Genomic DNA, 18899 nt, shown 5'->3' with positions numbered 1-18899 from the left:
AATGTTTTTAATAAATGCCATGCCGTTAATTATTTCTTAATATTTTGGTTTTAACCCTTGTGTTGTCTGTTGGAAATTAACTTATTTTTTGCGCTTTTTTGTCAGTGGTCAAAGTTGAGGCTGGGTTTTCCCACGAGATCAACAAACACTGTTGAGTCATCATTATAATTGTGAGCAGATATTATACAGAAAAATTAGTTCATAGAGGGAGCTAAATGAATCAATACAATATAAGAGGAAAGCAGATCAGCCCAGGCTGCTTTTCTTTCTTTTAGTCATAAATGCTAAAAACAGCCACAGGCCTCGAGATGCAATGACTCAGAAGCAGAAAAGAAAACCTCTTATGACTAATACAAACTAGTCAGTTGCTTTGTTAAATGTGCTGTACGGAATAGTACCACTGAAGTACAGCACAATGCTGTGTAAAATATATTTCATAAGCAAGCGAAATCTGTTTGTGTTTTGTTGACAAAAATGGCTGTTTATATTATCTTTTGTGTGTAAACAGTATTATCTGCATATAAAATTATTATTGTATGAAAATCTGGATATATGTTGCACTAATGTATTTTAATGGAATAAGGGGAATAAATGCATTTTCTGGTAATGTACTAGTTTCATGAAAACAGGAATCTTTCCAAATCTTCTACTTTTTTTCCCCACAAAAATGACAGCAATGCAGATTTTCTCCTTAAAAACAGAGCAAGTCCTTTTAGTGCCCCCTACAGGCTCTTCTGCCTTTTTACATCTAACAATTAGTATGAACTGAATTTGTGATTTTTTCCCCCCCTGGATATCACTACTGTCAGAATAGTATTTTATTTACCAGTATAAATGGTTAGGAAAAAATATTGAATGATCATAGTTGAATATGGCTCTTACATATCGTGGTGTATTGTGGTCATATAGGCATGGATCAAGTGTGTTTTATGCACCAACGTGGTTTGCTAAAATTATGAATCATGTTTATAACAATTACCCAAACTTTGAAATGGTCAAACAACAGGAGAAAATCACATGCATTCACTTTATCCACCTTTAACACAGACAAAATATAAAAGCTTCCTGCATTGTGGTCTCTAGCTGCATAATGGCATCACAGGCCAAACTTTTTGGTTCTTTCATTATGACTGCAGCAGCATATCCTGTCATACAGTTCATTAACCAGCACCATAACTCTGCCTTCCACTCTTAATGATGAAAACAATAGAACTTTCCAGTTGTGACTTAAATCACAGTCACATTACACGTTACATTAGATCCACATCATATTCAGAATTACTTACAAAGTTTGGTAGAACTTAGATCTTTTTAGAAATATTCATGTTAAATTAATGTTTTCAGAGGAAACCTAGTTGAAAAATACAGAAAGTGTGATTGCAGTATAAATGGATGCAAAGCACTGTTTTACAGCATTCATAGTTGTTACATAAATGGAACAAAATGCATTGTTTTAATTTAATTGACTACTTTTGCACGTAAGAATAAGAACTAAACATTAAGTCAAGATATCCATCATATGCACAGCACTACCTAACATCCACAAATAATAACAGACCTTAGCTTTAACAGAAAAACATCAACAGCCACAAACAGTCCACTAATCCATGCTAATCCAACCCAAAAGCCTTGACTGCGGTGTAGATCCTCTCTCTCTCTACTGCTTTTGCATCCCTCGTTTCACCACTGCCAGTTTTCATCACAGTAAAAACGACAGCAGAATAAATCCATGGGTCTTCATCTCTCTGAGGAAATGTATCGCAAATTGTGTTAGATGACAAATACCAATCAATGTAAATCATAACTTTCTTTGATAAATTGATTTTACCGTTAAATTTCTTTTTGCAACATTTTCTTGCAGGGAAACAGAAGCTATAAAATCAATAGATAAAAAAAAAAGAATGCATTAGTTTAGAATCTGTTTTGTCACAACACTAATGATATTAGCATTACCTATGTGTGATACAGTGAGGTAACATATTACCTTTATTATTGCAATAACCACACTTGTTATTCTTGATTGCGTAAATAAGGACGGCTATAACGATCACACTTATAGACAAGACGGCACACAGCAGAAGTAGAAATGTATTGTCTGTCTGTATAATACCAAAAGACCACGCTCCTGTTCCTGAAACATGAAAAAGAAACACAAATGACATTTAGTAAAAGTAGATAAAAAATGTATTTACACAAAAGAGGATTTTACATTCCACAAATATTTGCTTACACTTGATCTGTACGGATTTCATTTGACTTCTAATCAAGACTAATCAACACTTAAAGATGCAGACGTCCTTATCAAACTATTAAGCCACACAGACTTGCCAGTGGGTTATTGTATGATGTACAGCAAAACACTGTTCAAACCCACAGAACCTTTTTCCTTTCCTTCCTATTATTAGTGTAGGAAAAAAGTCTTGGGTTGAAACAAGTCAATACAGAATATACAGTTGTGCTATCAAAGATGATTTTTTTCAACTTTAAAAGAACTTAAGGTGGCATAAAAGGGAGAAAACGGGTTACAGTTACCTTCAATGTCCAGTTTTGTTCCATCTCCAAATAATATCTCTCCACATGAGGCTACAGCACAGTAGTAAGTCCCGGCATCAGAGGAGCTGACGTTCTTAGAGAAGCGATAAACACAACTCTTCTGAGTGTCAGATATCTTGTCACATCCATCATGTCCATTTTCATCAGTATAGATGATGTGTGGATGAGATTTATGTGATTTAACTCCAAACCAGTGCACACTGTGTTCATCTGGACAGGACTTATTCTCAGAGTCAGAGAGGACTGAACACTGGAGAGTGACAGAGTCTCCTGGATGAACTGGATCAGATACTGTCGGCTGCTGAACAACAGTATAGTTTGATGTCCTCTGAGTGTTTCCTACAAAATACAAATGGAAAATGTTAAAGGTTGTCTGCATCATGTAGGAAGCAGAGTTAGAACATCTAGTCTAGTGACAATACACAGACATGAATTACCTTTTAAAAACAGATATGTGCCACTAAACTGATCCTTACTCCAGGAAGAGAATGCACAGTGATACAATGCCTCATCTTCTTGGATTGTCTTCAAAATGGTCAGAGAGCTCTTGGTTGTAGTATGGTTTGCATTAAAGCGTGAGGGAGGAAATCCTGTTTCAAAAATGGGATTTGCAGTGCCTTTCATCAGCGTAGCAATTAATGTAAGAGTATCACCAAAACTCTGTTTGTACCACTTGACTCGTGTATTGCTATACTCCGAATCAGGTAAAACACATGTGAAGGTTGCAGGTTTGCCAAGTTGAACTGTGATCACTGAGATCAGTGCATCTGGATTAAAAGACAATGGATAGTATATCATTGGTATTGCATAATAATAATTAAAGAATTCAAGTTTTTGTTCTATAGCACGTTTCAAAACCTAGGTTACAAAGTTCTTTACAAAAGATAAAATAATAATAATAATCCATATGTATAATATGATATTACCAAATGAAGAAAGAACATGCTATATTACATGCATTTAAATACAGAAAATGTATTTATTAAACTACAACTAGATACATAAAGTTGCTTTGAGTTTGTTTAATTCTGAATAAACTATTAAGAGAAAGGTGGCCATAATTTGCTAACTTAAAATTAAATATTTAAAAAACAAACTTTTTCCGACAAAACACTCAAGTAATAAATTATTTGGATATAGTTAAAGAGCACTTACATCCCTGATGGAGAAGAAGCAATGTTATCCATAAAATGATCATCCTGATTGACTGTTGTCGCTTAAGCTTTGTTGGTTTTTCAGAAAGTGCACCACCACCTTATATTATCACCTTTACAGTTAAGGTGATTTGATAAGATGGTGTCATAATAGGGAGGTCTCAAAAGTAGGCCACATTTCCTGTCACATTATGCAACCTCAATCCCTGCAAGGTGTTGTGGTCTGTTTGAATGGGAGAGAGTAATGCTCTTGATTCAATTTTGCTGCCTTTTGTCCAGTACAGGTCTACAGTGACTCACATTGTAAATGAAAGTTGAGCTGATGGGTAAATAACCCATATTGCATCATCAGCATTACACAAATAAGTAAACAAGACTGCGGCCATGCTAGCAGCTCTGTGAGGCAGTACTTACGCTAAGGTCAGCATTTGAATATACAATGACAATGAGAAGAAACATGGATCTGCTGGTGGTACTACATGAAATGTCAGGGGATCACTAAAGTCGTTAGGATTCAACCTCTGGGGACGATGAATTTCTATTTCATATTTCACGGAAATCAATTTAATAGTTGTCAAGACAGCAAAATAAGAAAAAGAAATGTCAGCCTGATAGTTGTGCTTGAAAAATCTAGCTAATCAAGTTATTAGGAGTAACCCTCAGGGAAACAAAATCTCAAGACAATCCATCAGATAGCCTTTGTAATATTTCAGTCTGGACAAGGTGTATTGTATCACAGTATGATGGAGGGAAGTAGCTGCTTTCAAATACAACGTGTGGTTGCTTCTTAACCCACTTTCAGTAAGGAAATGGCTGTATGTAGGAAGTAGGACCCAAGCAGAAGAACACAGCTCTGTTTTATGACATTTTTGTTTTCTGAGAATTGGTAAGAAAATCCCCACAGCCAAGAGTTGCCTTCCTAACACACAACCCGCATTAGACTGCATGACACTTTCCTTTTTCAATTTTCTTAGTTGTTTCGTCTGCACAAGAGTTTTTTGACTGCATTCCAAGCATCCTATAAGCTGCACCACAAGGGACACAACATCATTAATTTGTTCAAATGCGTAAAACAACTTTCTGTTACAGTAAATCCAGTGTCTCCCAAAGGTTAAGATTTTACCTGTGGTGGTGGGTGGCGCAAGATGTGATGGCTGGGTTCATAATAACAGTTCGTAATAAACTAGTCAAAGGTTTATAAGCTATTCATTGAAAACAATGACTATACATAACATTCACAGATAATTTAGAAAGAAATAACTATTTACATATAACCAGTGGTGGGCCGTGTATTTTACACCTGGTCCTTCGGCACTATCCTACCAATAACCTCACCATGACACTAGGGTATTGTCGTGTGGAATAGTGATTTAACACTCAAGACTCAACACCTAGAGTTTTAATGCATTATTGCAGAGACATGAATACACAGTGACTGCAGCCTTCACTTTCACGCAGTATGGCAGGATGCTGTATCACATATAGTCCAAATGAATGTAATTACCAAAGAAACAAAAACAAACCCACAACAACATTTACTCATACAACAACCACAAACGCACAAAAAAAAGCACACAAATAACACAATTAGGAATCAACAGGCTTCCCCAAAAATTTCAGCCAAGCTGCTGGGGGTCAACACACATGCCCCACGCACACACAAGGCCACTGACACTGCTCAAACCTTTAACACTAGCAGCAACAATCTAAAGCAAGCAGTAATAGCTAGTAAAATCATTTGACTAAAATGCATAAAAATCGATTAAACTTACCAAATTTGATTGAATAAAAGCTCTAATTTATGAGATGCACTGGAAGCAGCACAACCGAGGGAGAGAGTAGCAATGAAATTATGGTAACAGACATGTGGGAACAGACTTTGTAAAATACATATGAAATTATTAAATAAATATATATTAGAAATTAATATATATAATTATAAAAAATATATAATTTTCAGATTCTGACAATATCTTGGCCAGCAGAGAAGGCCTTGCCTGCATATAACAAATTGGACTAAAAGAGAACAAGGATACAGATGAAGTGTAGCCTTTGATGTGCTTGGTCATTTATATCTGGTTGGTTGGTCAAATGTTATGGTTCAGCAGATAAAATACCTGATTACCCAGAGCCCAAAGAGAAGGTGAACAACCAGACTCTGAAAAAACGACCTTCGGGGAGCTTTCACAGCGGTGTGGATGCGGCGTTTCTACGGTTTATTAGTACAGTTAATCCCACAGGAAGACTACCAGCAGCATGCTACTACTAACGATAGCCTCTGAGCCTAAAGTGAAGCCTTGACGCTTGGGGAGAGGGGCTGGAGGCCACTGGTTTGTGTGCACTGTAAAAAAAATACATTGTTGATTAAAAAGTAATTCGGATTTTATCTACATGTTGCAGCTTGTAAAAGGTAGAACTAATATTAATTTAATCTGCTGGGTAGCTACATCTATAATAATCATCATTGATTAGTTGGTTACATTTTGTGTTAGTAAACAGTATCTGCAAAGTAACTGAAACAGTTAACTAAAAGTAAATGTGAACAGCTTCAGTTACACCACATAATAAATGTAATGGAGTAAGAAGTACAGTATTTGACTCTAAAATGTAGTGGAGTAGAAATATAAAGTAACCTAAAATGGAAAAAGTCAAGTAAGGGATCAATTCTTTAATCCAGTCATTGTCAGTTATTTGTCCAAGAATGTTCTCATTTTGCCCTTTGTGACATACAAAGCTTAAAAATAAATATTCCATATTAAAGGTTAAACTTTCTATGACATAAAGAAGAGACAGAACGCATAGGAAACACTTCTAATTTAACCTTGCAAAAAAGCCCATCAGTGTATCATATACAGTATATCCATATTGACTTAAAATATAAGATAAAAAAAAATAAAACAAAAATCAACAGACATAAAGATCTGGTTTAAACATATACATTAACTGCCATTTTTATGTCACTACAGAGAAAATATTTGCCATATAACAGGACATGTTATGCTGCTAAATATCTGCCACAGGCTGTACCATTCAAGCATTAAACAAACAATAATTAGGACCTACGGTGTATATGTTGCTGTTCCTACCCCAAAACCCTGACATCAGTGTAGATGCTCTCTCCCTCGACTGTCGTTGCATCTCTCCTGACACTCCTGACAGCTTGCCCTCTGGTGAAGTTTGGCACAGAATAAACCAATGAGTCTTCATCTGTCTGTAACAATACATGCAAAACATTATTAGATGGAAGCCGTCAACATGAATGTACCAACTAAATATCTTGTCTTTAAAATTACTCACTAGCTGACTTTGTTGATCACCAGTAGATGTTGCATTTGTTTGCAGGACCACAGCAGCAGCTGAAATATAATATGACAAACTTTGAAGAATAATCATAAGGATACACAGGATTTTATCATATTTTGATAATCAACGATGTATAGACCAAAGAGACATGGCACTAATGTTTGAGTAAAATCAACTAAATCAATGTGTGATAGAGTGAAGTAAGTTTTATTACCATTACAACAATTTAACTTTTTTTTCTTGATGGTGTATACCAGTAAGGCTACAACAGTCAAACTTGTAGCCAAAGCAGCACACAACAGAAACATAATTATATTGGCCCGCTGACAATCGGCAGACGACATGTTGGCTGCTGAAATAAGAAAAAGAGTTAAACTGTATAAGTTAAGTATATCATTAATCTTTGTTTAACTCTTGGTAAACTGATAAATATTTACTTGAAAATGATCTTTAAGGATTTAGCTTGACTTCTAATAGATTAAATATGCAAAATGGCGGTTACCTTCAATGTCCAATTTTGTTCCATTTCCCAACAATATCTCCACACATGTGGCCACAGCACAGTAATAAGTCCCGGCATCAGAGGAGCTGACGATTTTAGAGAAGTTGTAAACACATTTCTGTGGAGAGTAAGCCTCAGGACTCTTCTCACATTCATCACCACGGTTTTTGTGAGTGTATATTAAACTGGGATGAAATTCACTTGATCCGGCTCTGAACCAGAACACACTGTGTTCACCTGGACATGTCTTGTTCTCTGAGTCCAAGAGGACTGAACACAGAAGAGTCACTGAGTCTCCTGGGCGGACTGGATCAGATGGAAGGTCTTGAATGACAGCAGTGATATCAGGTTCTGGAGCTGGGAAAAAAAACAATGTAAGTTTCCATGAAATAATAAAAATACTCAAGTACATATTCAGTACTAATTCAAAGTTAGGGAATGAAACCAAATGATGCCACCAACCTTCAATATAAAAGAGTTTGTTACAGTAAGCTTCGATGTTCATAACTTAAGTTGGAAATTAAATATTGGGTATGAACAAGGTAAATATGGCTCTATTTACCTTTCACTTTAAGAGACGTTTTATTCAGAAATGTTGTTTGTAGTTCAACCACTTGTTCACAGTAGTAAAATGCAGTATCACTCAGCTCTGTTTTGGTAATATGTAGAACAAATGTCCCAGGCTCTTGTTTTGCTGTAATGCGAGGAGTTTTATTAACGTAGGCATTATCAAATGTATAAGTGGCTCCTAACATTTCAGGAAAGTTTCCAGCAACAACTCTGATCCAAAATAAGTATCCTGACAATCCAGACTGGCGGCTACATATTAGAGTCACATCTTCTCCAACACAAACAGTCTTTGTCACAAAACTTTGGTCGTCTGTGCATCCTGTAAAGCAAATTGAATATGATACATTTACCAAAGTTACCATAAGAAGGTGACAATAATTGAAACTTAACAAGAGTAAACTGAATTTTGTACACATACTTACGCCCCAATGTGAAGAAAGCTACGCAAAATAGGATCAGCATTTTCAGGTTTATCCACTTGAGACTGCAGTTAATTCAGATCGTACCACAGGATGATTAATCTTAACCATAGGTCTTAACGCAAGTATCAAACGGGAAGTAACAGATTCAAAACAATCTGATTGGTCTGTCGTGTTGGTTTGCAGTGTCCCAAAGTTGAACCTATCTCAACCAAGTATTTCTAATCTGCAAACATGACAGCACCAGCAGCGTGGTTTTGACATTGCGTGTCATAAAAACGCATGATTCATCGCTTTAATTAACACACACAAAAGTGGGGTATGAAAAGAAATAAAAAAGAAACAAAATGACACACTGAAATGGGATAATGTTCATAAGATTTGCCCCTTAGACCTTTTACCCAATACAAGAAGCCTGTTTTGTCAATTTATGAGTTTCATTTAACAGAAAAGAAAACTGAAACTCTATCCTCCTTTAGAGTAGTAGGCAGGGAAGACATTTTGAAACCAGAATGAGTTTTTATTTATTATGAGTCAGGTTACGTCATGGGCAGTGCTATTCTTATGGTTAATGCACTGCTGGTCAAACAAGGTTAAAAAGTCCACTGGGCCTGCAACATCCAAGATAGGCTGGAAATGTGAAGATAATATCTGACTTGGATTGAAACTTATATATCAAAAACTGAAATATTCCCATTAGTTTGGCTTAAATGTAAAATAGTGAACCTAGAAGGTGTGCGGTTTATTTTCCACAAGGCCAGCTGTGACATACATAGGGGTGTTGAAATGAATCATTGCAACTTTTTTTGATTGTAGTCTGTCACTGCATCGATGCAGAATCGTCCACGTCTGCATCGCGATGCATCGATGCAGTGACAGACTACAATCGATTATTGCCTATTGATACTTGTTGATTTTCCGGTCGTTGCTTTTTTTGTTTTTGCCTTTTGTCTGTTGTCTGCTATGTTTAGACTCTACAGACACTACATTCAGGAAGTGTCTTTTTTAATTGCAGATACAATATATAGTAGTTCATATATATATATATATATATATATATATATATATATATATATATATATATATATATATATATATATATATATATATATATATATATATATATATATATATATATATATATATATATATATATATATATATATACATTTTGGAACTTTACCGCGGTACTGACAGTGAGGATGCCTGGCCTGCTGGTTTTTCAGTGTACAGACAACGATGCTGAAAGGTTGGAGGCTTTTGGTCATCTCACCATATGGCTCTCCTGCACGGCCACAAATGGTTTTAACTAGGTTGGTGCTGGCTTGGATGAAGGTATTGGTCTCCTTACACTCATTGCTGTTGGTTTTGGTGATGTCTCTACTTCGTATTTCATGGTCACATCTGGTAGCACTCATCTGCCCTTTGATATGCTGGACTATAAACTTTTTGTAACGAGGAGAAACGTTTGCATCCTGAGAGAGCACAGTAGCAGAAAGCAGCAGCAAACAAGCCAACTGGATCCTCATTATTCCCTGGGAAAGAAAATGTGGGAAAAATGTTTTGTTAGAGAATGTATTGCAGCATAGGCGAGTACTGCAATATTTAAGCTATTATTATTGTCTCCCATATGCAATGAGGCTGTGGGTGTTGTAGCATTACCACTGCTAAATTATATTTAGCTTCACAACACTTGACAAGAGCTGTAAAAAATGAAATCTATGGACCTCTGAAGTCCCATAAAAAATATTGTTTTTAAATATTGGACCATCATTTTGGAACTTTACGACTTCTGAAGAAATGCATAGAAATAGTGTGAAATATGAAAGTACTGGAATACTGATAAAACATTTTTATTATTTTATGTGTTGCAGACCTGCAGATAAACCTGCAAAAAGCCCTTTGTAAACTCTTATTGACAGCTGGATAACAAAGAGAGTAAGAATAAAACAAACCTTTTGAATATAATGTAAAATGGTTAGTTCTTTTTTCTTCTTAATTTTTGTTTAGTCCTTGCAGCTGAAAGAGATCAATTAATAGATATGTTTTAGTCAACAAGTTTGTCTTAAGCAAATTATACCCTACTGTGTCATAAAAAGCATATTTACCTGAATCGCGAACACAGTGACAGTGATGTCTGTGTAAACTGCTAAATCATTTATAGAATTTCTTTTGAACTTTGATTTCTTGGCCCAGCATCACAGTGGGAGGGGAATGTTTTTTTTCTGTTTTGAGAACATTTTACAATAAAGCATTAGCAACAACACAACCTCTAGAATTTGACTACATCTGTCAATCCTGCACACATGACATCACAAGCAGCATCATTTTTGACATCTCATGTCATGTAAGCGCATGATTCTAGTTCAGAAAAGTCATCAATTAGAATGTAATCATTTTAACCTGATAGAACTTCTAAAAACTTCAATAAATTAAATATCTTCTGCTGCAATGCTGTTCCAATTATCTAAAACATGTTCTCCAAATTTTTGAAAAGGCACCTAGATATCACCAAAAAAATACATAATTGCGAAAAATTTAAATTCTCCCTAAACACAACATGCAGTTAATAGTTATGAGGTTTTGGACATAATGGGTTTAACTGCCTAGAGAAAAGGGCACATTTACAAGGGTACAACTGTGCACCTAAAGCAGTTTGGTTCCCACTAGTCTATATTGTTGATGTTCCACTTCCAGGATTGCTCCGTTGCCGCTGGAAAATCCGCCAGATTTCACTCATTTATGCCGGATATCTGTTGCCTTGGGCTTCCTTTGTGTTGACATTTTAAACTCTGGTCAATTTATGAGGACTATGGTTAACCTTTTCTCAGATCTCAGCAGGGTAAATCCAGACAGCTAGCTAGACTATCTGTCCATTCTGACTTTTTTGTTGCATGACTAAAACAACTTTTAAACGTACACGTTCCACCAAAACAAGTTCCTTCCGAGCCTATTTTGCAGCGGCACCGCAGCTTTTCTACGGTGCCACCCAAGATGACTGTGATTGGTTTAAAGAAATGCCAATAAACCAGAGTACATTTTCCACCCATCCCCGTAGAGTAGCCAGACTCTCCTCCAGCGTCTGGCAAAGCGAGAACAGGTTCCCACAGACCAAGTTCTGTAAAATATTTTTAAATACTTGGTTTTTTAATGCAGAATTATCCATCCATCCATCCATCTTCGTCCGCTTATCCGGTGTCGGGTCGCGGGGGGAGCAGCTCCAGCAGGGGACCCCAAACTTCCCTTTCCCAAGCAACATTAACCAGCTCCGACTGGGGGATCCCGAGGCGTTCCCAGGCCAGGTTGGAGATATAATCCCTCCACCTAGTCCTGGGTCTTCCCCAAGGCCTCCTCCCAGCTGGACGTGCCTGGAACACCTCCCTAGGGAGGCGCCCAGGGGGCATCCTTACCAGATGCCCGAACCACCTCAACTGGCTCCTTTCGACGCAAAGGAGCAGCGGCAGAATTATCATAGTTGCTAAATTCTGTAAACAAAGTAGTTTGGTTTTTTTCTGCAGTTACAGATAGGGCATTAAGGTTGCCTGTACTACCTTTGTAGGTGGTTCCACACACTCGCTTAAAAACTAAAGCTGACTGTTCCTTTGAGGTGGTGGCTCCGACTCTGTGGAACGCCCTTCCTATTAAGTTACGTTCTGCAGTCTCGGTTGATGCTTTCAAAAAGCAGCTGAAGACACACTTGTTTAAACTCGCTTTAGTCTCATGTTTGTAACTTTGGGTTTTAATCTTTTACTTTCATTTATTTTTGCTTGCTTGTTTACTATTTGGATCTTAATGTATTTTTAACAAATATTTATCATGTAAAGCACTTTGTGACTTTTTCTGTAAAAAGGTGCTATATCAAATAAACTTATTATTATTATTATTATTAATAATAATATTATTTTATCTCCCATGTTGACTCTGGTAGCTACTTTCTGACCTTCCAGCTTTGATAGCCTGTATATCCATTTTGTTTATAAAACACTTGATACAAATACTGTCGTCCCTTCTTCCTCTCTCTTTACACTGCTGCCATCTTTTGGTGGGAAACAGGTGCTCATGATTTCACAAAGGAGGATATGTCTTTTATGTTTTTAGCTTGATGTCTGCATTTCATGTCTTTTGTTCTGTTTTACTTGCTATTGTTTTCTTTTGTGAAGGACTTTGTGATGTCTGCTCTTGAGAGGAGATATATTATTCAGTTGTCATTCCTTTTTTAATCACAATGTTACAATAGAAAATGCATGTTTTACTGCTGAGGGGATTTCACCAAATTAAAGTGACCCTTTTATCTGCACAATGCCCTCAACTGTCATTGTAAAATGATGTGATTATTAGCATTTTTCTAAAAAAAAATGTTTGCTGAAAAATGAAACAATCCAGGGAAAACTTGTTGCTTTCAAGATCTGTTGAGGATACTACCACCAGATGGCGTCCTGCTACTCTTATGTAATGATTTGTATTATAAACAGCACATATTGAATAACAGTAAAGCAAAAACTAAAATAATCAAGTAAACTGGTGAAACTAGTCTTGTAGCTCTTCTTTTTCAAACACTTGATATATCTACATAAAAAGCCCTCCATGTGCTTAGTTATTCAATTTGCTAATACAGTGGCAGTAAAAATGGTTTCTGAATGTGTCTAATTAAACCTAAGGGAGACATAAGAGATCTGACAGTTGTGGTAGAAAAGTGTCTTTCTTTTCAGTGAGGTGCTAAAGAACATCCAAACGGACAATGCTGGACCTATAAGATGCTGAAGAGGTTCTACTTCAGTACATCACAACTGATGAGCATGCAGCATCAATGGACCAAGAGAATACAAAGGTCACTAAATGATGTTGAGGCAAGAAATAGAATTCAAGAAGAATTTTTTGGATTGGTTTGTATGGTTCTTTAGAGTTTTGTTCAGCCCACTGAGCGGGTCTCTCCATGCAGCAGTTTGTAACAACCTGGGTCACAACCACAATTTAAGAACTTATCTTAGACCTTTTTTGCACTTCTAACCTCCAACATCCTGTGCAATATAGGTCAGGTCTGTTCTGAGTAATTAGTCCTGGTGTTGGTCAGGTGAAAAAAATTGGCCAGCCACAGCTTTTGTGCTGCCGCTGCATGTGGCTTTGCTCGTTTCCCAGGCTGTTGTGCACATCACTTTTTACACAGTGCTGTGAGACTAGAATGGGTTACACTTTACTTGAAGTTTTCTACATAACAGTGACATGACACTGTCATTAACATGTCACAAAAAATAAACAAGTCATAAACGTTTATGACATAACGCTTCATTTTATAGGTGTCATTCAGTTTTGTCATGACAAGTTATGGTTAGGGTTCATGTTTCATGACTGTGTCATGACAGTGTCATGTGTTCATGACAGTGTCATGTCACTCTTATGTAGAAAACTTCAAGTAAAGTGTTTCCCTAGAATGTTTAGAAATAAAGTGTCATATCTACATTTTTGTAAACAGTAAATGATACTGACAACATTCTGATGAATTGTTTTGAATGCACTCGTTTGATTTGAGCTCATGGGAAAAACAAAAGATCTGACTGTTGTGGCAGACAAATATCCAAAAAAAGTGTGTGCGACATAAGCACCACTGCTATAACTACTATTAATAATATAAAGTTGTTTTTTTTTAAGATTATTTTTTGGGGCTTTTTCCCTTTATTTGATAGTGACACTGGATAGACAGGAAATGTGGGAGAGAAATGGGGGATGACACGCAGCAAAGGGACGCACGCTCTTACTGGGAGAGCTGGAGGTCGCCCCTAATATAAAGTTTCTAAAGATATTCATAACTACTCTGATGATTATGATTATATTAAAGACACTATTATAAAAACACGAATACACAAATGTAAGCGGTCAAACTGTTTATTTAAGAAGTGTAAGTAAACACATCAGGTGTTCAATCACAGTGACCAATGTCTCCATCATAGTGCACAGGAAAGCCTCCGACACATTTGATTATAATTTTCTTGTTCAGTTTTTTACCATTGTAATGACATTTGGCATGCTTGGTTGGTTCCAGACGACAGACAACAATGTTAAAGTGTTCGTGGCTTTTGGTCATGTTTTTATCTTGGTCATATGGCTCTCCATTGTTCACACAGATGGATCTCACGCGTTTGACGTTGGATAGGATGAAGGTATTGGTCTTCTTACACTTCTTGTTGTTGATGGCAATCTTTCGTGCTCGCATCACATCATCACAACCATCGACACTCATTTGTTCATTGATATGCTGGTTTCTGAACTTCTTGTATTGGCGTTTGGTTTTTGCATCCTGAGAGAGCACAGTGGCAGAGAGAAGCACCAGTAGCAAACAGACAAACTGGATCCTCATGATTCCCTGAAGGCAGGAAAAAACATTTAGGGCAATGGTGGTAGCTGGTGGCATGGCTCTATGAATGGCAATTTTACAAACTAAAACCACAAAAAAACACAACCACAAGATAAAAGCCCTGTGTGAATACTAACCCGCACTGTGATATTAAAGGCCATAAATAGATGAAAAGCTTCTAAAAGTAGAAACGTGATGCTGACTTCCTTTTTCTTATTATTAGTTCTTCTGAAAAAAAAAACATAAACATAGTATTTGTTATTTTGCCATTAACCGTAACTCAATAAAATTGTCTTACCCATAACACAGGTCATAAAAAGTAAAGTGTATTTACCTGTATCAGCAACACGGCTCAGTGACAACAAAGTACTGTATCTGGAACCTGTTGAATCTTTTATAGAGTTTGGTTCTTTGGCGTGTGAATTCCCCTCCCTCACATTTTCTATGACCACAACCTCTGTCAAACACTAGACTCATTCTGTCTGCATACACTAATGCTGAGCACCCTTGCTGCTTCACCACTACCTGCTTTAAGGAAATGTAATTCCCTCCACCTACCCTGCTGCTTCATATTAGCATTTGAAAAATAAGTAATTTTTGATTGTTTCTTTAAAAAAATTCTAATCAAATGTTAGGTTCTGCCAGGTGGTGACATGATTTCTCCTTTTATTTTGGGCTAAGTACAGTGAAGACTAACGAAGACACTAAAGAGTGTGCAGTTTAATTTCCATTCATTTCCTGCACATACAGGATACACAATAGTCTCATCCCTCTTGACACTGCTGCCAACTTTTGGTAGGACACAGTTAGATTTTATAAAAAAGAAATAAAGTCACCAGGTTAAACCAACCAAATACACTAGTTGTTGAGCGGTTCAGATTTTAGTCATAGGAGAAGAAGCTCTATAAATGGAAATGTTTGTATGTCGGTCGGTTGGTCGACCACTTCCAGACAGAAATCATCTATTGGACAAATTGAAAGTTTGATACAGACATTCACGGTGCCCAGAATTCAAAAGAAGTCAATCATTTTGTGCCTGTCTGCGTAAAGTTTAAACACTACGTTTGTGCGCAACACAACATTTCAACTGTTGTGCGACTGCGAACGCAATTTTCTGTTCACATTAATGGTGCATGTTAAAATCTGATGCTAATATGGCACCGGTGTCCGGTATCTACTGCACAGAATAGCAACGCCAACGCGGATTTTGGTGCCTCATTACGGTGCCACCTAGCTAAATGTCTTCGCTGCTCTCTGATGCTCCAAAACAGACGTTACAGGTAACAGAAACATCGCTGCATGTCACACTAGTAAACACTAATAACACACACTTGGCAGCAGGTAACGTCAGCCTACCATTAGCTACAGTAGTAACTGGATTAAACACGGTTAAAATGCTGACAGCTAAACGGTGTAGTGTGACTGTATTTCACTGGAGAGGATTCCAACAGCGGAGCGTACAGTCTGTTGCTAAAGCTATAAGCTAACTAAAAGACACAAACTAGCACTTGGTCACTGCTGTTGTTGGAAAACAACACAGAAGTGACTAAATATTGCGTTTACTTAAAACTGGTAAACCTTGTGGTGCATTCAAAGTTATTGTAAAATACCATTTTCTCATCTGTTTTTGTCTTTTAACAGCAATTTACTGGTGAAATAAGTAATTATTGTTAAAAGTTATTACATTTTCAATAATCATTTAAATTAACCCCTTTTTTGTGGTGATCTGGAAATTGATCCAAACCGTGAGTTTTGTGATCCGTTGCACCCCCATTTGAGAATGATGGGAAATTAAATAGCAAGCCATTATCTCATTGTTTCATTATTAAAATGTGTGGTATTCATAGATGCCACCTACGTCACTACCAAATAGAACGCCGCCATATTCATGACCGATCTCACCCAGTATGGGCGCCCACACTGCCCATTATTCAAATGGGCCTCATTCAGAGAAAGAGAGACAGCGATATCTGGAGAAAATTTAAAGTTTAGGCTCCGATCCTTATTTGTACTGCTATCGACAGTACTCACATACGTATAGCGATCAAGATTAACGTAAAAATTGAGTTCTCCTATAAATATCCCTGTCTTATTGTTGTTTGTTGACACAACTCCATCGCTGCTAGCCAGCTGATCTTACATAAACATGGAACTGATATATTAGCAATGCGGGGAAACAAGCAGACGCTGTTTCATTGTAAATAAGGTAAGTTTGCTGTGAGGTCAGAATATGACTGGCTTCACAATTCACTTCAGAGTTTCTTTCCCAGAGACCTCAGATACATGTCCCACACACACCGTTCCACAGTAGCCGTGGCCCGCACAACTGATTGATTTGATAGCCTACTCAGATGTTTTAATCAACTTCACCTGTTGGCTTCCCTTCTGTTGGCTTCGGTTCGGTTGCAATATCATGTTTGACCACACAGACTGCCATTTACAGGCTGTTACAACCCAGGGGGTGCTTTTTCACTCATTTGATGATACAAATATGGGGAAGACATGGCTGCAACAACAAAATATTATAAAATGACTGAGTGACGGGAGTCCTGGCTTGGCTTGTGAATTCAGGCTTGTTGCCACCAGGGCACTAACAGTACAGCAGAGTTATTGAAAGTGTGTCAAGTGCCTTAAAAGTAGTTAAAGTGAATATTTTTGGAAAAGCTTTGTATTCACGAACCAAACTGTAAATTATAAGGGTCATAATCAAAATGTAGATTTTGCAGAATGTTTTCATGGTACAAAATAACAATACAACATATTGGGACATAGACTATGTGGTTTTGCAACCTGCTTTGACAAATAAATGATGAGACTTAAACACATTGGTCCTCGATTAGTCTCGCATTGCCACACCTATCTCCACAGTCCTAGTCCTCAATCAATACTGCTGGGACAAATAATGTGTGAGTTCTTCTTGCACAAATTGAGATTTGCAGTTAAACATTAATTTCAGACTCAGACAACGAAGACTTTCAATCGTAGTTTAATTTGAACATTCAACATAAGTATCAATTATCACTCACATATTCATGTTTTTCTTTTTTAAACTAAGACCTGGAAAATGGAAATTACTGACTTTACGGTTATTTTATTGTAAATACCTAATAACTAAGGTGTTTGATTCTGTTCACAATGAAGAACTAAATCTTTAGGATCAGGTAAAGAAGGGATGAACAGAGCAAAGAGAAGGTGGCAAAAGATAAAAGCTCAAATAGTTGTGAAAACAGGAATGGAAGCAAAGAATGAGAGAAAAGGAAGGGAAAGAGATGGTGAAAATGAATGGCTGAGGCAAATACAGGAGACATCTTGGACAGACACAAAGAAAAAGGCAGATAAAAGCAGGGAGGGAAAGGCATGGAGAATGTAGTGAGGAGGAGGATCATATAGAAGAAACAGCAGGTTTAGAAAACTGTGACATTGACAGATAAGGATAATACTGATATGTCTCAAATCCAGAATAGTACAGCTGTGAATTAACTGTAAAAGTGTGACAATACTTTGCACCGGTTGTAAACAAAGCAACATTGTATAAAGTAAACAATACAGTAGTAGTTACAATATAGTCTTTTGCTATACTTTTAATCATGTTAGTCACCTATAGGCGGTTAAAAGCCGTACTGAAGTTTTTCAGCTGTGTTGTGGTACCTTAGTCCAAAACAGTGACAAAGTTACAGAAGCCACTTTGACTCAGCAGGCAACTGAGTCGTCATGTGGAAGTTTGCTGTGATCAGACTAGAACACACTGTCTTTTGGTCAATGACTGCAAGCCACTTATTTAACTTGCACCCAACACTGTCACAGTGGAAATCAAAAACAACAACAAATTATCAAAAAGCTTCACCTTAAACTTAAAACTGAACTTTTCTGAAGTAAATGCTTCATGGAAATGTGTGTTTTTCTGTATGCACCTCAAATACATCAAACAATCAGACCTGCAGTATCTAATGTTATCATATAACACACTGAACTCATCACACATTAAACAAAGGTTCTTAATGCTGCTGCAATTTCACATGAAACGTGATGCTAATATTATCAAATAATTA

At 36.9% G+C, this 18899-nt stretch overlaps 3 protein-coding genes across 4 annotated transcripts; all 3 read right to left on the bottom strand.

Annotated features, from left to right (window-relative positions):
* Positions 1 to 1073: 1073 nt before the first annotated feature.
* Positions 1074 to 5462, bottom strand: LOC114562821 (uncharacterized). Its single transcript, XM_028589445.1, has 6 exons — positions 3709 to 5462; positions 2991 to 3320; positions 2533 to 2892; positions 1985 to 2131; positions 1829 to 1872; positions 1074 to 1745 (listed from the first exon to the last, which is right to left on the bottom strand). Exons 1-6 carry the CDS (start codon positions 3749 to 3751, stop codon positions 1611 to 1613), a joined length of 1059 nt encoding a protein of 352 aa, XP_028445246.1. The 5' UTR covers positions 3752 to 5462; the 3' UTR covers positions 1074 to 1610.
* Positions 5463 to 5709: 247 nt separating this feature from the next.
* On the bottom strand, positions 5710 to 8717 carry LOC114563138 (uncharacterized). Of its 2 annotated transcripts, XM_028589947.1 has the most exons (6): positions 8505 to 8717; positions 8075 to 8401; positions 7513 to 7869; positions 7225 to 7362; positions 7005 to 7063; positions 5710 to 6918 (listed from the first exon to the last, which is right to left on the bottom strand). In XM_028589947.1, the coding sequence occupies exons 1-6, from the start codon at positions 8542 to 8544 to the stop codon at positions 6790 to 6792; spliced, it is 1050 nt and encodes a 349-aa protein (XP_028445748.1). In that variant the 5' UTR covers positions 8545 to 8717; the 3' UTR covers positions 5710 to 6789. The 2 variants fall into 2 exon arrangements, with proteins under 2 accessions (XP_028445748.1, XP_028445749.1); XM_028589948.1 differs by lacking the exon at positions 7225 to 7362.
* A 5698-nt stretch (positions 8718 to 14415) lies between these two features.
* LOC114563350 (ribonuclease-like 3) lies at positions 14416 to 14853 on the bottom strand. The gene has a single exon (XM_028590204.1). The coding sequence runs from the start codon at positions 14851 to 14853 to the stop codon at positions 14416 to 14418; it is 438 nt and encodes a 145-aa protein (XP_028446005.1).
* Positions 14854 to 18899: the final 4046 nt, after the last annotated feature.

The sequence above is a fragment of the Perca flavescens genome, chromosome 10 (genome assembly GCF_004354835.1).
Source record: "Perca flavescens isolate YP-PL-M2 chromosome 10, PFLA_1.0, whole genome shotgun sequence".
Lineage (NCBI taxonomy): Eukaryota > Metazoa > Chordata > Actinopteri > Perciformes > Percidae > Perca > Perca flavescens.
Note: the sequence above shows the minus strand (reverse complement) of the source record. Positions and strands in the feature narration are given on the sequence as shown.

Excerpts from the sequence above, each read along its gene's own strand:
- LOC114563350 (XM_028590204.1), bottom strand. The coding sequence starts at position 14,853 with ATGAGGATCCAGTTTGTCTGTTTGCTACTGGTGCTTCTCTCTGCCACT.
- LOC114562821 (XM_028589445.1), bottom strand. The coding sequence starts at position 3,751 with ATGATCATTTTATGGATAACATTGCTTCTTCTCCATCAGGGAT. Across the intron at positions 3,321-3,708 it reads GCTTCTTCTCCATCAGGGAT|ATGCACTGATCTCAGTGATC; the intron begins GTAAGTGCTCTT and ends CTTTTAATCCAG. Across the intron at positions 2,132-2,532 it reads AACAAAACTGGACATTGAAG|GAACAGGAGCGTGGTCTTTT; the intron begins GTAACTGTAACC and ends TTCATGTTTCAG.
- LOC114563138 (XM_028589947.1), bottom strand. The coding sequence starts at position 8,544 with ATGCTGATCCTATTTTGCGTAGCTTTCTTCACATTGGGGC. Across the intron at positions 7,363-7,512 it reads AACAAAATTGGACATTGAAG|CAGCCAACATGTCGTCTGCC; the intron begins GTAACCGCCATT and ends TTCTTATTTCAG. Across the intron at positions 6,919-7,004 it reads GTGATCAACAAAGTCAGCTA|ACAGATGAAGACTCATTGGT; the intron begins GTGAGTAATTTT and ends GTATTGTTACAG.